Raw genomic sequence first — 20,140 nt, forward strand, 5'->3', positions numbered from 1 at the left:
GCAAACTTAAACCTAAAATTATTTAATTGAGAATGGCTATGGACTAAAACGGTTTACAGTTTCTACACTTCATGGGAAATCCTACTGGTTACCTGAGTTTGGGTCAAAGAGGCTTCTGAGAATAAAAGAGATGCTGACCAGTGAGTCAAGAATGCCCCAGCTGTGCTTAATCCTTTCAAAGGACAGAATCTCAATGTAGGAATTTCAACAAGTGTGGTCATTTGGATTGACCAATTAATTTTTTATAATTTTTTTTAGAGCAGTTTAAAGTTCACAGCAAAATTGAGGAGAAAGGACACAGATTTCCCATATACTCTCGGCCCTGACACATGCATAACCTCCCCCATTATCAACATCCCCTACCAGAGTGGTACATTCGTTATAGTCGACGAACCTACATTGAGACGTCATAACCATTCGAAGTCTGTAGTTTGCCTTAGAGTTCACTCTTGGTTTTGTACATTCTGTGGGTTTGGACAAATGTATAACGGCATGTATCCATTACTACGCTATCATACACAATATTTTCACTTCCCTAAAAATCCTCTGTGCGCTATTCATCCCCTCTTCCCTCCGACTCCTGGCAACCACTGATCTTTTTACTGTCTCTACAGTTTTGCCTTTTCCAGAGATAAATTCTTTTTCTTTTTGCTTTTTCTCCCCAAATCCCCACAGTACACAGTTGTATATTCTAGTTGTGGGTCCCTCTAGCTATGGCATGTAGGACACCCCCTCAGCATGGCCTGACGAGCGGTGCCATGTCTGCACCCAGGATCTGAACTGGTGAAACCCTGGGCCACCCAAGTGGAGCGCGTGAACTTAACCACTCGGCCACTTGGGACCGGCCCCAAGACAAATTCATTTTTAAAGGTACAATATCCTTTATTTGGTAGGAACAACTACGGGTCATTTATACTACAAATGTAAATTATATTTAGTCAATAAGATTAGCTAATTATAGAAGAGTTTTGCCTGAGAAGTGAAAGGGGATGATTTCATAGCATGGAGCAGTTTATAGGGAGGACAAGCCTGAGAAAGATGCTGAGATTGCTTTAAGCAGACAAAATGGTGCATGAGGGTAACATAAATCTTGTGGGGATAGAAGTGAAAAAAAACAATAAAAGGTTCTTGGTTTGGGAGATTAAAGACGACAAACTCTCCCTATATGAAATCTATATTTTCACGAGCGTTCTGTTAGCTCCAAAGGGCTGTTTCACAAAAAACAAAGAAAAAGCCCAAAATCTGACAAGCACCAAAAAAATGAAGCAGGATACTGAATGAGTATGAAACATTGGTTATATTGTATTAAATAGACATATCCATATATATGTGTATGTGTATATATCCTTATAACTTATATCTGTTTAATTAGGAGTATGACAATGAAAGGAGTGTGCTTCAGAAGCAGATTGTTGAGATTTGAAATCAGGTTCTATCACTTACTACCTCTGTGATTATGTGCCAGTTATATTAAACACTTTTATTTTTTTTGAGGAAGATTAGCCCTGAGCTAACATCGGCTGCCAATCCTCCTCTTTTTGCTGAGGAAGACTGGCCCTGAGCTAACATCTGTGCCCATCTTTCTCTACTTTACATGTGGGACACCTGCCACAGCATGGGTTGATAAGTGGTGCACAGGTCTGTGCCCAGGATCCAAATCAGCAAACCCCGGGCTGCCAAAGCAGAGTGTAAGACTTACTCGCTCCACCACAGGGCTGGCCCTTACTGAACACTTTTTAAGAAAGTTTTGTAAACAGTATCATTTTATGGTTTTTAAATAAAATATGAAATGTCCTAATAATTATAAGAGAACGCCTTGGAAAGATTATAGAAATGATTTTTAGAGGCTAACATGTGGAGAAAATGATGACGCACAAACTTTCTTGGGTGATTTAGGTAAGAGAAATATGCTATTCTAATCATCTCTGAAAAACAACTTTCTAAATAAAAGAACAAACTTCTGCTGCCAATTATGATGGAATAACATGAAGCAGATTTACTCTCCCATCTTAAACAACTATAACACAGAACAAAAGATATGAAACAGTATTTTCCAGACACTGGACAGCAGGCAGCTCAAGCCCGAGGAGAGCTCTAAGGGCGCAGTGCAGGGAAGGGGACACAAACAGAGCTCAGTGGTCTCCTTGTGCAGAGAAGAAAATGTTGAGAATTCAGGGAAGCGAAGGTAGCTAGAGTCTGCAGGTCAGAGTACTGGAAAGGAGAGAGCTCCAAAGATCCGCAGGAATCCTCCTAGTTGAAAATTCATCAGTGCAGGTGCTTGAGCATTGTATAATAAAGAATTTGTCTGGTCTTTGTCCCAGGTTCTTGGGAGAGAGCTTCTAAATCCTCAGAATTTGCCAAGTGATAGGAGTGTCTTTGTTATTCATAGTGGGCCCCTGGCATCACACTTGAGTTTACGTTCACGAAGTGATGGATGGTGGGTCAGGATTGGGGGCTGGGCATGCTGGAAAGATCATTTACGGTATTAGAGGGTTGGGACTCTGAACTAGGTGATACCAGCCTGACCTCCTCCAGGAAGGAAAGGGTGGTTGGAGACTGAGTTCAATCATGTGGCCACTGATGCAATCTATCATGCCTACATAATGAAACCCCAATAAAAACTCAACATCAAGGCTAGGTTGAACTTCCTGGTTGGTGAACACATGGATGTAGAGGCAGGTGACACATCTTGATTCCACAGGGAGAGGACAGAGAAGCTCTGTGTTCAGGAGCTTCCCAGACCTCACCCTACAAGTCTCATTTGTCTGGTCCTGCTTTGAGTCCTTTAAAATAAAACTTTAATTGTAAGTATAGCACTTTCCTAGATTCTGTGGGTTGTTCTAGCAAATTATTAAACCTGAGGGGGTAGTGGGAACCCTCAAATTTGTAGGGAGATGGTCAGAAGTACAGGTGGGCTGAGGAACCCCTGAACTTACAATTGGCAAATCAACAAGACTTGACGAAGGTCTTGGTGAGACTGTGGCTTTAGCCTTCAGAGTCTACGGTAAGTCTGGGTAGTTAGCATCAGAACTGCCTTACAGCATTGTAGTAAGAAAACTACCCAAATCTGGGAAAAGAACTACTGGAAAGGAGCACAGAGAACAACTCTTGGAGCTCACCATGAGCTGAGAATAGCTCACATTTTCAATAGCCAGAGTGAAAAAACCTTGGCCTAAACAGGCCATTGAGTAGAGTCTCAAAGGGTACTGCTTCAATAGTGGGGCAAAATTATTCCAGACTAAAGGCTGCTCTTCTTCCACCTAACAAAACTGAAAAAGTAAGACCTGAAAGGATCAAACTGTTAACAAGTAACTGCATCCCAGATCAAAACTTAAAAATACTTAAAAGAATACAAAAAAGTCCAGCACTCAACAATGTAAAATTTCCAGTAACTGGCATCCCATCAGAAAAATACTAGGCATACGAAGAAGCTGGAAAATATACCCTATACTGAAGAGAAAAACCAATCAATAAAAAACAGACCCAGAAATGACAGTAAGATTTAGTAGAAAAGATCATTAAAAGAGCTATTATAAATAGATTCCATGTGTTCAAAAAGGTAGAAGAAAGTATGGGTATGTTAAGGAGAGAACCAAATCAAACTTCTAGAGATGAAAAATAGAATGTCTGAGATAAAAAAAAATATACTGGATGGGACTAACAGCAGATTAGACAATGCAGAAGAAAAGATTAGTCAACTTGAAGACACAGCAATAAACAGTATCCAAAATGAAACAGAGAGAGGAAGAAGACTGGAAACAAAAATAAAGAGAATATTAGTGAATTGTGGGACGACTTTAAACAGTCTAATATACATGTACTTGGATTCCAAGAAGGAGAGAAAAAAAGCACATGACAAAAAAATATTTGAAGAAATAATGGCCATAAATTAGTTAAATTTGATGAAAACTATAAACTCACAGATCCAAGAAGCTCAATGAATTTGAAGGCCAAGAAAGAAGAAGAAAACTACACTAGAGCACCTCATAATCAAATGGCTTAAAATCAGTGATAAATCTTGAAATAGAGAGAAGAGAGAGATTCCATATAGAGGAACAAAAATGAGAATGATGGCAGACTTCTTGTCAGAAATAATAAACATCAGAAGACAGGAAAGCAACATCTTTAAAGAAAAAAACTGTTAACTAGAATTCTATATCCAGTGAAAATATCTTTCAAAAACAAAAACAAAGCTGAAATAAAAACTTTCTTCTGACATACAAAAGCTGACAGAAATTCATTACCAGCAGACTTGGACTACAAGAAATGTTAAAAGAAATCCTTCAAGATGAAGGAAAAGGAAACCAAATTGAAATGTAGATCTATAGAAAGAAATAAAGAACACCAAAAATAGTAAATATGTGTGTAAGCATAAAATCAACTTCCTTTTCTGATTTTAAAAAATCTCTACAAGAGTCAACTATTTAACGCAGAAACTATAATGATGGACTATGGGTTTATAACACATAGAAGTAAAATACATGACAACAATAGCATAAAGACTGGGAGAGGAGCATGAAAGTATATAGTTCTAAGGTTTTACACTATATGTGACGTGGTATGATATTATTTGGAGGTAGACTTTGATAAATTAAAATGTATACTATGAACCCTAACACAACTTTAAAAAGACCAAATAAAGAGTAATTGTTAATAAGGTAATGTTATAGGGTGAACTGTCTGTCTCCCAAAAAGATAGCTTGAAGCCCTAACTCCCCAGTACCTATGAATGGGACCTGATTTGGAAATAGGGTCTTTGTAGATGTAATCAAGTTAAGATGAGGTCATTAGGGTAGGCCCTAATTCAATATGACTGATGTCTTTATTAGAGGAAGAAAATCTGGGTACAGAGACACACAGAGAAGATGACCGTGTGGAGATGGAGGCAGATACTGACTTATGCTACCACAAACTAAGGAATGCCTGGGGCCACCAGAAGCTGGAACAGAAAAGGAAGGATCCTTCCCTAGAGGCTTCAGAGGGAGTACAGCCCTGTCAATACCTTTATTTTTGGATTATAGCTTTTAGAACTGTGACTGAATAAACTTCTGTTGTTTTAAACCATCCAGGTTGTGGTACTTTGTTAACAGCAGATGTAGGAAACTAATACAGGCAATAAAGGAGATAAAATGGAATCAATAATATAAAGAACACAAAATTATTAATAGTTGATGCTTATTACAGTTAGTGTATTTGTTTTAAGTGAATATAAACATAATTCAGTAAATTATGTTTATATTTTCTTTAGGATTAGCATATACTCAGTCTACACAATGTTGCTCTGCAGGACTTGGGCTCCTTCTCATAACTGAGTCCTCCAAGCCATCACTGTCACCTGTCTGTGAGCTGGCACTCATGTTGAGATTTACCATCTTGGCATTTTAGAAATATTGAGGCCTTTTATATAGTCAAGGTATATGCACATGTGTCTGGTGGTTTTTTTTTTTTTTTTTTTGGTGAGGAAGACTGGCCCTGAGCTAAACATCTGTGGCCAATCTTCTTCTTTTTGCTGGAGGAAGACTGCTGCTGAGCCAACATTTGTGCCAATCTTCCTCTATTTTATGTGGGATGCTGCCACAGCATATCTTGACAAGCAGTGCTAGGTCTGTGTCCCTGATCTGCACCTGCGAATCCCAGGTCACCAAGGCTGAGTGTGCAAACTTGACCACTACGCCACCAGGCTGGCTCCCATCTGTGTCTGTTTTAAGATTTATGGTACATGTTCACTATTTTAGAAGGAGACAAAGTTGTATCTTTCTTTAAAAATATTAGCCATAATTTATTTTGAGTCCTTGAACAGGAAAAGAAATTCTATTTAACATCATTTCATTTCTGTGTGGGAACAGTTTCATTATTTGAAGATTTATTAGAAGATTAATTTTACAATGTGTTTATAGAAATGCATAACAGGGGAGGGGGAGAGTGAAATCTACCTGTACGTGACCAATGGAGAAGATCACGTAAATAAGAAGAAAATCATTTTGGAGGAGTGTTCAGACTATCTAGTTTAAACAAATTCATGAGGCAATTAGAGTAAACTAAAAAGATATTTTAGCTAACTCTTGTCTTATCTGCATTCAACACTCAACTAAAAATTACACTAGTCTTTTCAGTAAGTTAGAAATTTCAAATTTGACATATTCAAAATTTATAAGAGTCATTCTAGAATTCTTGGGAGAATCAAAATCTGCCGAAAGTGAAGAAGTATAATCATGTTCTATACAAGAAAAGCTGAACAACATAAAATAATAACAGCATAATACATACCTTGTTTGTGGGCCAGAACTTTGTGTCTGTGCAACAAGAATTGGAGTTACCTCTCGACTATTTCCACTCTGTGAGAAGACAGACTTTGTTCCAGTTTGGCCGATTCTGGCAACAGACTGTAAAACACAAAAAGTCTAAGGTTTGTGAATTATAAATTGCACTGTGAATGAAAAAAGACACCATAATGCTCCCATCTACGTTTTCCCCAATGCAAGATTTCATAATATATAGTGTCATCTGAAAACACAAACTATTAATATCATTATTAATGTTAATTATCGTTATATCAGAATGAACATCAGTCCATTTCCTCATTTTAACCTCAGTATTTTTATCGTCATACTATGCTTGCATCTTTCACTTTAGTTTCCAAGGAAAGGCTCAAAATTCCTGGAAGCCATTTATTACATACTTTTTCCAATTGGGGCTAAGTGCTAAAGAATTTTAAGACAGCTACAACTCTCAGGATTTACAATCTAACTTAGTACACATAAAAAAGTAATAATACAGGGGCTGGCCCCGTGGCCGAGTGGTTAAGTTCGCGCGCTCCACTGCAGGTGGCCCAGTGTTTCGTCGGTTCGAATCCTGGGCGCGGACATGGCACTGCTCGTCAGACCACGCTGAGGCAGCGTCCCACATGCCACAACTAGAGGAACCCACAACGAAGAATACACAACTATGTACCGGGGGGCTTTGGGGAGAAAAAGGAAAAAATAAAATCTTTAAAAAAAAAAAAAAAAAAAGTAATAATACAATAAGATTTTATATCCTTTCTTTGACACTTAGTAAAAACAGTTCCATAGCAGTTCAGAGGAATAGACTGAAAACAAAGGTCATCTGTTTATTTTCTAAATTCTAAGGATATTGCACACAGAATTAATATTTCTTTTTGGTGTGTTCAATCCTTCATTAACTGCTCTCTGCTTCCTTGGAGTGGGGAAAAAAAAATCTTTGCTTGCTCCTTCTGTCTTCTCTAATTTATTACCTGATTTCTATTCATCTTCATCACTTGGTTTCTTTACAATATGATCTATGACTATTGTATCAGTGGATACTTTTTAGTTTTTAACCACCAGATAATTTTCTTCAAAACTTACTGTTTCTTTGATAGCCACTGTACATAATTCTCAAACTGCACATTACCAATAATCACTAATAATCACTTTTTTACCAGATATTAAAGCCTTATATTGGCCTTTCCTGCATTCAACATCACTGATCATCCCCTCCTTTTTGAAACTTTGCATAATTTGATTATTTGCCCTACTACTTCACTTGCCGGTCCCTCTTCCTTCCACTGTTTTAAATTAAGTATATTCTGTTCCTTAGCTACACTCTCTTTCCCTAGGAGAGCCTGGCCATTTTAACAGCTTTAATTATTATTTCTACTATCAGGCCGCATCCTTTTTTCTATGACTAACTACCCACTAAATACTTTCACCTAATCTACCACACCTCAAAATAAAACTTCATAATCCCTCTTCCCCCTCCTTCCCCAAACCAGGACCTCTACATTCACCCAAGGGATAAAACTTAAAAGCAATTCTGGCCCTTCCTTATTTGACAAATATCTATGTACTGCACTCACCACTTGGTTTGTTATTTTTAGTTGATACTGCATAGAGACCTACAAGGATAGCTTTTCTAGGAATGTCTTGTAACAGGTTCAGAAGAGAACAGAGGCAGGAGAGAACGAGACAGCAGGTGGCTTTTATTATTTGGGCACTGAAATCATGTACCTATTCACTGTCTAACTTGCCCTTGATTGCTATGGTTTCCCTGGTTTTGACCTACTTCACCTGGCACACTAACTATCATTCTACTACGTCTTCTCATAACTGTAATAAACTAATTTCTACAATTATATTTCACTCTTATAACAACACTCTTATAACAACAGCAGGTAGTTGCCAACATCTAAAAATCAGATTTAAAATAATCCACACATTAACTACTTTGCAGTTTGCTTTTTACCACTCTTGGAGCTCCTATTAGCACTCGTCAAGGAGCTATTATAGAAAACACATTTGCAGGCTCTAAGGAAGTTCAGGAATAAAAGAGTAAAAAAACAAGAAACATGTCTCGAGGAAGGTAAAGAGACTATATCAGCCACTCACATACTAGTATGACTTATTTAGCTTCCATTTCTTAAACATCTATTAAGTATGGCAATAGGCATTTTACATATATAACCTAATTTAATTCTCACAGAAGATATCCTGCACCACGGATGTTTTTTAAACAAATGGTACTTTGGCTGTACTGCCATAGACCTACATAAAAGAACAGTATAAAAAGAGTCTCAAAACTTGTTGCAGTATTCACTGTAAGGATGCTGTCAAATATTTTTCATTTTATTACACATTTACTATAAATTTACTACAAATCTATGAGGATCTACCATAAAAACTTTACTATCAGAAATAGCTGGCTTTATGAAAGTCAATTTTTTTTCCGGGTGATACTAGTACAATTAAAAAACAAACACAGGGGTGGGGACAAGTAAAACTATAACAGATATAATTTGTTATTTACATTCAGAGTAATAGAACAATCTTAACTTTGTTAAGGAAATTAAAAGTAAAAATCTGAATATGTTTGTTTAGCTATACGCTGAACTAAACTATACCAGTGAGTTATAATCCCATACGGCCAAAAAAGCAATCAGCTTTGTGTCTCCTACTATAACCAGGAGACTATGACAACGATGACCTTCTTTTACACTGAGATCAACAATTCTTAGGCCACAATTAAACAAAGTTAGATTCTCTCTGAAATTGCCTTTAACAGATTGGAATTTTAAATGAATTTCTTTCAACAATACCAGAACTGTATTTTACATGGAAAATACCTTTTTTGAAGGGGCTCCGGTGGATGGCACGTCAATTACAGAAGATGTATTAGTGTAGTTTTGTAAATAGGATCCATCTCCAGGACTTGGTGTTTCTAATGGCAAAATCCCAAAACTGAGAAGAGGTTGAAATCAAGGTGTCAAAAAGTCATCAAGGCATATATAAAGCAGCAGTATACTTAAATTAGAAGGTCTAAAAGGAAGAGAATGGCAAATCAGTCTTGGGGGCAGTGACGATCTGAGGGGCAGATTAAAAATAAGCTGTGAATGCAGACTATTCCACCCACCATAACTAAAAAAAACAAAACAAATAAGGAATTAAATTGAGCAGCAACTACCCATCTCAGGAGATTTATTAGAAATAAAGAAGAGTGGCTAAGATCCAAAAACCTAAAATCCAAATGATCAAATTACTTCAAATTCTTGGAATTTATGAGATTTAGACACTATTATAGAGAAAACGTCTCTCCATCTGTGGATTCAATGAGTTGCTGTAATCTCATGGTCAGGCTATTTGAGTAGCTCCCCGTCCCCGGGACCCAACGTATCGAGTCTGTTCTAGCATATAATTTGTTATTGTGATGCTTTCGGATATGTATCCTCTGGGCTGGGTTCCTGGATCTAAATATACATCTACATCTAATAATTTTGAGAAAATGTTTTATATTGATAGGTGTCAATCCTTCCTTCGTGTTTAACAATAACCATTGCTGTCACTGATTCTATCACAAGCATTCCAACAGTTCAAGAGGTTCACTGCTACTCAATGAAGCACAGTGGTAAAGACAGTATCTTTTAATGCATCTTTTAATACACTAGCTGAATAAGGCATATTTAAGAGTTTTAAAATTTTCTCTCACATTTAAATATTAAGTTTTTATCACAGGTATTGTATTTCTTTTACTTCATTTTCTGAAAACAGAATAGGTCCATTACTGACTTAGTAAACGCCTCTATTTCCATAATGATTTAGAAGTTGCTGTTCATATTAATTTATATTACTAATAATATGAATTATTATAAGATTATTTAATATTATAGCACATTTTAAAGCATCTTTTGTTTGTCTTACCTTGGGGTTAATGGGCTAAGAGCAGCTGGTCCTCCTAATAAGCTTCGACCAGTTTTTGGTTTATTTTGAACCTGTTTAGATAATATGGAAGTTCCTGTTCCAAGAGGAACAGTATCTGGTGAAATTACAGCTGAATCAATATAAGACACTGAGGAATCTGTATTCAAGGAGTACTTTGAATTGGAAGATTCTAAATTCAGTCTGTTTAATTCCTGAAACAGAAAATTTCTACCATGTCATTTATGATACATTATTTAGGTTCAGATCATTCTTTTTCATTTTCATAATATTTTGAACACTAGCATATGATACTTACAATTGTATCCTGGGGTGTTTCTGTAAGAACTGTCTCAGGCTGTCTGTGAGATAAATTATGATTAGATACTAGCGTTGTGCAAGAGTTGGGCAGACAGTTGCTAAAGTTCTGTAAAGATGTTAATTTAAATGTTTGGTCAGGATCTGGCTTTTCACCTGTGAAGGAAAAAAATAAATGCTTGAGTCTGAGGAAACGAGGGTTAATTTTTTTTCAAGTACACATAATCTGCGGAAATAAGGCCTCATCCAGAATTTTAAAGTTCTCCTGTCTGTTTCAGCTACTCAAATTAACCTCCTTAAAGCCCATCCATCAATTTATTGTACAAGTTAACCCCTCAGACAAGGCTGTAAATTTAGGAACTAAACTGCAATGACACAGATTTAAATATAATAAATCACAGGGAAATGTAGATTTCTGTGTTTGTTTTATAGCAGAAAGCAACTAGATCTCATTTTGCTCAAGGTAAGGAGTGAGAGTGGAAAGTCAAAACCCCCTAGATACTACAGTGAAGTTTTAAGTACTTCCATTTATAGAGACACAACATTTTAAAAGATCCTTCATGCATCCTAGAGCATATATATGGAGACACTCTCTCCCCAGATTCTCCTGGTCTTTTACGTCACAGCTTCTGCTCCAGGCATTCTATTAACTTCTTTTCTTATCCAGGAAACTATTTTGGCTAGTGATATACTCACAATACAACTCATTCTAGGGGACACAAGAAAGGCCACATTATTCCTGAAACATGATTCTACCTTATTTCTTGCTCTCAATTTTAATAGCCCTCAGCTTTGAAAAATATTTTTCTTGTCGATAGATAATTTGCATCACTCTCCAAAAATTAAGCAGGGGGGAAAAAAGAAGAGCAAATTGGGGAACCCTCGGCCAGCCACCCCTATAAACCTACCTATTTCACATAATGATTCAAAGGGGGACCAGAGGAAAGGATTTAAACTAAGGCTCTTTTGGTAACATTCTGATCCTTTGGCAAGCCGATCTGTCTTGCTGTAAAGACAAACAAACAGATTAGACAAGCTACAAAACCCGAAACATTTACTATAGAGAAATTTTTGGTATAGAACATTAGGTCAATCTCATATAAGTTCTGAGAGTACTCTTCTTGATAATTTCCTAAATTACCAAATTCCTCGTCTTACCATCTCCCAGTCTCTAATATTTAGGGCAGTTCAAGTCCAAAGTCAGATGAAAGCAAACAGAACACAAATTGAAAGGAATGCTAACAAAATAAACAAACTATCATTGCCTTCTTAAATATTACAATTACTTTTAATTTCCCGTCAGATACTAGAATTACTGAAGGAGATATGGAAAACACCCAAATGTTTCAGCCTTATTCTTAATTTTTAATATAATATCCCGGTGGTAATTTCAAAAGTGACTTAAATGCTTTAAATACAGCATATTTAAGTGATCAGATTTTCTAACAAAGTAGAGGTGGTAGCTCTTAATGAAAAGGAAAATTTATGCTTCTTTCTAAATCAGGGTATAAAGGCTTACATTGAGAAAGTAGACAAGATCTCTGGGACCATACATACTTGAAACAATATGTAGATTATTAGAACAGCATTGTTGCCTCCCTAGCTTTTAAATAGGAGGGAGGATGGGGTAGGGGGTTAGTGAGACTCATTCGAGCTTTCAGGTAAAAAATACTAATCACCTGTTCTGAGGTTGAAATTCTTCATTATCTAATGGAAAAAATTAAGATACAGCAATTCTTCCAAAATTCTAAGGTTTTATAAAGGACCAGAGGCATCTAACCAAGATTTTCAAAAGAACTCTCAAATGAAACTATCAGCGAAAACACATAATTTGTTTATGTGCTGTCAGTCTAATCTCAGAGAAGTGTGAAGAAGACTCTCTTGGGGAACTAGATATTAGTTTGCTTTACTTTCAGATTTTGCAAGTGAGTAGAAACTAGGATAAATGACGTAATAAAGAAAAGAAAATATCACCAGTTGAAGGATATCTAGCTTCCCAGTTACCTAATTTGAGCCAGTAAACACATGGACAAAGAGGGAAGCAGTAGTGGGAGGCAGACTTTCAGAAAACGTAAATAAATTTTATCAAACTAAGATTGTTTAGATGAAATCTCTTAAAGGAAAAACTGTCACAAAAATGATATAATCATTTACCATTTAAAACAAAATATAGGAAACAAAGAAAAAACATAAGAAGAACATTTTCTGAAAGTAATAGGAGTGGAAAGCGGCAAATCAATGCTTGGGAATTTTATCATAAGCACAGGAAAAGGAAAATACAGTGAAACCTCAATGTTTGAGGATTGCCGTAAGCTTCCAACAGTTCTTATTGCTTCTCACCTAAACTGAGTCATGTTATACAGTCTCCTCATTTCTTAAAAAACTGACTATGGTTTGCCTACTTATCTTTCATGTGTGTTCTCTTGAAATTGATTATAAGAATTCTTTTTTTTTTTAAAGATTTTATTTTTTCCCTTTTTCTCCCCAACGCACCCCGGTATATAGTTGTATATTCTTCGTTGTGGGTCCTTCTAGTTGTGACATGTGGGACACTGCCTCAGCGTGGTTTGATGAGCAGTGCCATGTCCGCGCCCAGGATTCAAACCAACGAAACATTGGGCTGCCTGCAGTGGAGCGCGCAAACTTAACCACTCGGCCACGGGGCCAGCCCCTGATTATAAGATTTCCGATGACAGAAAATTAGATCTTTCTCATTTTTATATTCTCTCTTTCCTGTTTTCAAGTAGCCTTGCCCCCTTGCTTTGCTTGCAAAATGTAACATAAAATAGACGCTTTTATTAATAATTTTTAAAGTTGCATCGACCATATGAATTATTTAAATGGCCAGAAAAGTGGTGGACAAACTGATTTAAGCAAAGGTAAAATAATCTATTTAAGGAAAAATACTCTGGAAATCTAAGAGGTGATCTTCTGTGATGAAAATGCTGTATACATATTACTCTTATGCTGTATATATATTACTGGAGAAGAGTATTGTAATATTCTTCTAATTTAAATTAAATTTTCTTTTTACTTTAGCAAAAGGAAAATTCTCTTAAACTTTTGGTAAGTTGCCAAGGCTGATTTTTATAATAAGCCATGATCTGATTAACAGACCATAAAATAGAAGAAATTTAAAACAAAATTAGTGTCTGCTAAGAGGAGATTAGATACACACATACACAGATAGATATAGATATATGTATAAATAATATAAGAGCTAATGGGGGAAGAAGCCAGGTGAGGAATTATAATAATCTAATATGGTAGATAAATCTCTAGAGAGATAAAAAGGGAAAAAGATTTAAGAAAATTAAACTACTTGGAGCTCCAACTTTAGATGGAAGTTTTCACTAAAATTCAAAAAGAAGTTTTCCAGAGAACTAAGAACCAGACTTAGCTGTGTCCTAAACATAGAAGTCTCATGTGAATATGTAGACAAAAAGACCAATTAAGTGTCTAGCAAATACTGAAGATAAAAAAGATAACCTAACAAGCAGTAGCTACAAAACTGCGACACATGTATATCCAGATTACTGTGTGCAATTTTGGTCACAAGACAGGCATATGATGGTTGAAATGAAAAGCTAGTTTTGGGAGCAGGGTTGTCCCCGTTTGCATGCTTAACCTTTTACTCTTTATGATGAATAGAAATAACCCATCCTTATTCCTCTGAAGGAGGAGGAAAAAAAATCATCTTCATGGTTAGAACCTGATTTAACTGCACCCTCAAGAACCCATAATAATCTTGTTTTAAAATAATTAGTAATATATATACAGCATTTTTGTGATTTTAACACTTTATCTTGTTTTACTAAACTTTATTTTGAAATAATTTTAGACTCACATAGAAGTTGCAAAAATAGTACAGAGTTCCCATGTACCCTGCACCCAGCTTTCCTCAATAATAGTATCTGTCATAACCACAGTACAATTATCAAAACTGGGAAACTGACAGTAGCATAATACTGTAAACAAACCAACAGACTTTACTTAGATTTCAGCAGTTGTACATGCACTCATTTGTGTATAGTTTTATGAAATCTTACTGTATGTAGAGATTTGTGTAACCACCACCACAATCAGGATATAGAACTGTTCTAACATCCCAAAGAAACTCCTTCAGCTGCCCCTTTATAGCCACACTCTTGCCCCCACCATTGATCTGTCTCTATCACTATAATTTTGTCATATCAATAATATGATATAAATGGAATCACACAGTATGCAAACTTCTGAAATTGGCCTTTTTCACTCGCCATAATGTCTTTGAAACACGTCCAAGTTATTGTATCTATCAATAGTTTGTTCCTCTTTATTGCTGAGTAGTAGTCCCTTGTATGGATGTACTTTGTTTATCTATTTACCCACTGAATTTGGGTTGATTCCACTTTTGAGCTTTTACAAATAAAGCTGCTATGAAAATTCATGTACAAGAATCATTTTACATTCCCACCAGCAATGTATGAGAAATCTCACTGCTCTGCATCTGTACCAGCACTTTGTACTGTCAGTAGTTTTTATTTTAGCCATTCCAATAGCTGTATAGTGGTTTCTTTTTTTTTCTCAAAGATTTTTTATTTTTTCTTTTTCTCCCCAAAGCCCCCCAGTACATAGTTATGTATTTTTAGTTGTGGGTCCTTCCAGTTTTGGCATGTGGGACGCCACCTCAGCATGGCCTGTTGAGCGGTGCCATGTCAGCGCCCAGGATTCGAACCAGCGAAACCCTGGGCCGCCAAAGCAGAGAGCGCAAACTTAACCAGTCAGCCACAGGGCTGGCCCCTGTGTAGTGGTTTCTAATGGTGGTTTTTATTTGCCTTTCCTTAATGACTAATGATTTGGTACATTTTTTCATGTGCTTATTTACCATCCATATATATCCTCTTTGGTGAAGTGTCCATTCAAGTATTTTGCCCATTTTCTAATTTCTAGTTTTCTTATTATTGAGAATTCAAAGAAACAAAACTTTTTCCATCAAGTTTTTCTTAGTTACCATCATACCCCTCTTCTTAACCAGATAGACCTGATTATTCCCTCATTTGAACAAAATATTGCTCAAATTTTATCATAGCACTTTTACTGTGATGATAAAAACTTACAAACTTTTGTAATTATGTTAAGTGAAATAAGCCAGATAGAGAAGGATAATCTCTGTATGACTCCACTCATATGAGGAATTTGAACATGTGGACAAAGAGAACAAATTAGTGGCTACCAGGGGAAAGGTGGGGTGTGGGGTGGGTACAAAGGGTGAAGGGGTGCACCTACAACACGACTGACAGACAATAATGTACAACTGAAATTTCACAAGATTGTAACCTATGATTAACTCAATAAAACAACAAACAAACAAAAACTTATAAACTTTTGTTTACTGCTTCTCTATTCCTACTCTATCACAAACCTTTTGGGGTGGGAACTGTGAGTGATTTATCTTTACATTTCCAGTGCCAGGTACTGTCTCTAGCCATCGGAGATGGATCTCAGAAGTTGCCTGAACACATGACAAGAAGCATCATAGCTGCATGAACTAGATTTATTACTTCAAGTCCTTCTATTAAGATAAATGAAGATATTGATATTATACTTTACTTACTCCTGTTCACAAAAGAGTGGTGTCATCTGAAAATGAGCCCCCAAATTCAGCCAAATAATTTATTCTGTTCAAAAGGGCATTTTCAAGGTTTTGAGAAACTACTATTCAAACTAGCCTCAATTTATCTTAAAACAAATGCTATCCTATTCTTCAGACAAGCATTCCTCAACCATTTCTCCCATGATAGGAGACAGATGACATTTACATATGAGGTGCACCCCCACAGGCAGTTGAACAATTCCTATTACCGAATTATATCTCTACCGCTTATTCCCTGACTCAAAGGGCATTTTAGAATAAAAATCAAGTGAGAACAACATTATTATAATAAAAACTTTGAACCACACTCACTTGCTTTTAAAAGATTGAATTTAAATAAATGTAAATAAATTTTAAAATTACTTGCAAAATCACTATTATTTCAACTACAACTGTAGGAAATTTCTTATGACACACCTCAAAATTATTATGACATATCAGATGGGAATTGCTATTCTTTATTACTGAAACTTGCCCTCAAGCCTCCTTCTAAGGAGCAGCAGTGAAATTTAATATTAGAGAAAGAACTTCACTCTCTTCTCCTTTTACCTCAGTGGATCACACGAAGATATTCTCTTCACCCAAGGTAAAAAAAAAAAAACCAAAAAAAAAAAAACCTCATATGCACACTCAGTTGTTAAGCAGTGCTGCTGTAGCTATTATTATGAAGGCAAAGTAGACAGCGAAAAATGGGATCAACATCTCCACTATTTTACAGGTCATTGAAATAGAAGACTGTGTACTACTTACCCAATTACTATTTGATAAACACAGGTCAACATAGGTTTTTTAAACCACAAAGCATTCTAGTACTAGAAACAATTTTCTGGTAATTTGAATCATTGCTACTTACCAATATACATGTCCCAATAATGAAAGAGTAAAGCAAGCTGAATCACCAAACTCAGTAACAATATCATCATGGCTTTTCTGCTTATTAAACACTCCACCAGATAAGATCTGTTCCCCTTCTGCAAGCCTTTGAAACACAGATTTACAGATTTTAAAAAGTCAATATAAAAAACGCTTCATCACCAATGTACCTCTTACTATGGAGAGAAAGTAAAAAATTCATGGTACCTTTAGCATAGCAATAAATATGTAGTTAGAATCATTTGGGAGACTGGGAATTTACGATCTTAAAATTCCAGTCTTGCCTTTAAAAACAAAACCAGTTAAATTTAGTCTCTGTATGTACAAATCTAGTCTGGGCAACATACTCACTACTCATGTCAAAACAAATGGAAGACCATTATTCTGGGGGAAAAATATGAATGGTTCTTCATAAACAGATGTGGTGTTCTTAGTTCTCTAACTCCTTGTAATAGGAATTTGCAAGCAAATTAAACAAGACTAACATATTTTAATTAAAAATTGCCTCAGTAATTTCTAGGTTTATAAATGAAACTTGAATAGCATCTCATCTCTTTTTATTTGTCAGTTATGTTTTCTTGATATAGAAAATCACAAATGTTCCCCAAAGGAAAAAAATTTGCCTGATTTCACTATATATTTTTAGCATATCAGAGTTTGTAATGGTTTGTGTTTTAAAGTTTTTTCCAAATCATGATGTGGAAAACTCTCAAGTAAGTTTACAGAGCACATCCCGAATATAAAAGATCATATCTAAAGTTCTTTTACTGTCAGTGGGACTTCTAAAAAAAAAACTATAAATATTTGTAAGTGGGATCAGAAGGTCTAATATAAGAAGTGGCTTAAGAAACTGGCAAATTACATAAGTAAGTAGATTTTTAAGAATTTAACAGAATCTTTGGAGTAAAAATAATTCAATAAATATCTCATAAGTTTTATAGATATTTTAGCTAACTTTAATTTAAAAGTCATCAATTATACAATGGACAAATAAAATAGTTATTAATCGGGCTACAGAGACTTTATGAGGCTTTTTTGCATCCTTTTACCATAAATCTTCAAACTAAACACACATACAGGCTTTCACAACTGTCTAACTGTTTAGTCACTTTTACCATCACTTCATCTCTTAGAGCACAGAAAAGAGTTTAACAGAACATTACCTATATCTCTAGCTGCCTCCAGATTCAGAATAGGGACAGCTGACTTGCTTTAACCATAATATGCAAAAGAAGTACTCTCCTCAATCTGCTCCCTTGCTTCAAAGGGGTCGGAGTAGTGATTCCCAAATACAATGATCTTGAAAGGCAAATAATTACACAACTACCTAGACACAATGGAGCATTAATCCCAGGTGAACTGGTAAGTAGGTTTTCAGGCTTATTCTAATTGGTCTAACCAGGAAAGCAAAGGAAACGGAAATTACACTTAGTATCATTTTAGAAAATGATACGAATTAGTTACAATTTAAGTTTCTCCAGAGTTAAATTCTATTATATCTTACCATAACAATAAAATTTCTCCATAATTTGCCACAAAAATAATAATGGCCTAGCTAGGAGTATAAACATTTAAAAAGTTACTGAAATAGACAAATCACTACTACCAAAAAGGGAGAAAGAGAGTCAATCAGTTTAATCCATCAAAAAGAATTTTATCCAAAATTCTACAGTGTAAGTATAACAAAATTAGATTTAAAAACTTACTTGCTGAGATCAACACAACATTTTGCAAGCAGGTATTTACACTGTGGTGTAGTACAACTGTGTCCTTTCAAGAGTCTATATGCTTTGTATGCCTTTCCTGAGCGGTAGTAACAGGTTGCCAGTAAAAACAAGGCTTCTTCTGAGTGTACTAAGAACACATATGGGAAAAAAAAGAGGCTATTATTTAGTATGTTGAATGGTAATTATTGTTTATCTGGTAATAAAAAAGTTTAGCAACAAAAAAATGAGGGATGTTATTTAATATAAAACAATAATTTATTAATACAAATTTGAATTAAGGAGAAATACTTTGCTGATAGAAAAGTTAGTTCCCCAAGTCCTGATTACCTTCTTCCTATAAGGAACCAAGGAAATAATACCATGAAGACAATCATGGTATTCTCTGTAAATGCTCAAGAAAAGCAAACACACACACCCATATCTTTAAATAGAAAAATATCACATAGAAACAAGATGTTTTACTGGTAGTCTAATAGACTCTTTGAGAGGATAGAAGTCAATAAACCTAATTGACAAATCTGGAATAATTTTTACATTAAAAGAGGACCAGATTGAAAAAAAACCCCACTTATTTCTAATACCAAGTAGACACAAAATTATATTTAAGGTAATTTAAGATAAAGAAAAAAAATTCTAAATTGTGAATACCTACATTGTTTAAACACTCAATTGAGAGACTTGATACTTGTACAGTAACAATAATTAAACTGCTCTCCAAGAGCAAGAGCTGAATTATTCATCAGACTGTCGCCTATTCTCTACATTAGGAAATGCCCCTTCCGTCTCAGTTAATGAAATGTGGTATTTTCCCCCCTATTTACTCTCTCCCAAACTGAGTATCTCCTCATTTCTATCCTCACAACCAACCCAGATGAGAGCTTATAGAAGCAACAATGGGGGTATCAAGAAAGAGGGAAAATCACAAATCTGTGCTTCTAAAAATGGGTTATATAATAATCTCAGGCTGAGGGATCTCCTACGCAAGTGGTTCTCAAAGTGTGGTCCCCATACTAGCATCAGCATGACTTGGGAGCTTGTTAGAAATGGAAATTCTTAGGCCCCATCTCAGACCCACTAAATCAGTAATTCTGGAAGTGGGGATCAGCAAACTGTGTTTAACAAACCCTTCAGGTGATTCTGATGCATGCTAAAGTTGGAGAATCACTGTTCTAAAGTACAAGATAAACTTGCGACATCTTCTTCAAAAGCTGACTCAAAGATTTGGGATAAAAAAGTAATTTGAAATTTTACTCTCATAAAGGTTTTTCTTGTCATATATACGTACAAGCAAAAACCAACAGCAACCCTTCTTCTCTGCTCCATCTTATGATTTTTCATGAAACCTTACTAAAACAATATACAAATTATATGTAGTAAATGATAAGAAATTTTGGCACACA

At 35.6% G+C, this 20,140-nt stretch overlaps 1 protein-coding gene across 6 annotated transcripts in view; it reads right to left on the bottom strand.

Annotated features, from left to right (window-relative positions):
• The window catches only part of CDC27 (cell division cycle 27), a 67,790-nt gene that overhangs the window by 22,008 nt on the left and 25,642 nt on the right, over positions 1-20,140 (bottom strand). For 4 of the 6 annotated variants that reach the window (XM_046676097.1, XM_046676096.1, XM_046676095.1 and 1 more), the window contains exons 3-9: positions 18,720-18,867; positions 16,994-17,119; positions 11,414-11,511; positions 10,507-10,661; positions 10,191-10,402; positions 9,119-9,233; positions 6,268-6,383 (exon numbers count right to left, since the gene is read on the bottom strand). In XM_046676097.1, the coding sequence (XP_046532053.1) occupies positions 6,268-6,383; positions 9,119-9,233; positions 10,191-10,402; positions 10,507-10,661; positions 11,414-11,511; positions 16,994-17,119; positions 18,720-18,867 (970 nt within the window). The remainder of the gene's footprint in view (positions 1-6,267; positions 6,384-9,118; positions 9,234-10,190; positions 10,403-10,506; positions 10,662-11,413; positions 11,512-16,993; positions 17,120-18,719; positions 18,868-20,140) is intronic. The other 2 variants (XM_046676098.1, XM_046676099.1) reach the window with 1 other exon arrangement.

The sequence above is a fragment of the Equus quagga genome, chromosome 11, assembly GCF_021613505.1.
Source record: "Equus quagga isolate Etosha38 chromosome 11, UCLA_HA_Equagga_1.0, whole genome shotgun sequence".
Taxonomy (NCBI): Eukaryota; Metazoa; Chordata; class Mammalia; order Perissodactyla; family Equidae; genus Equus; species Equus quagga.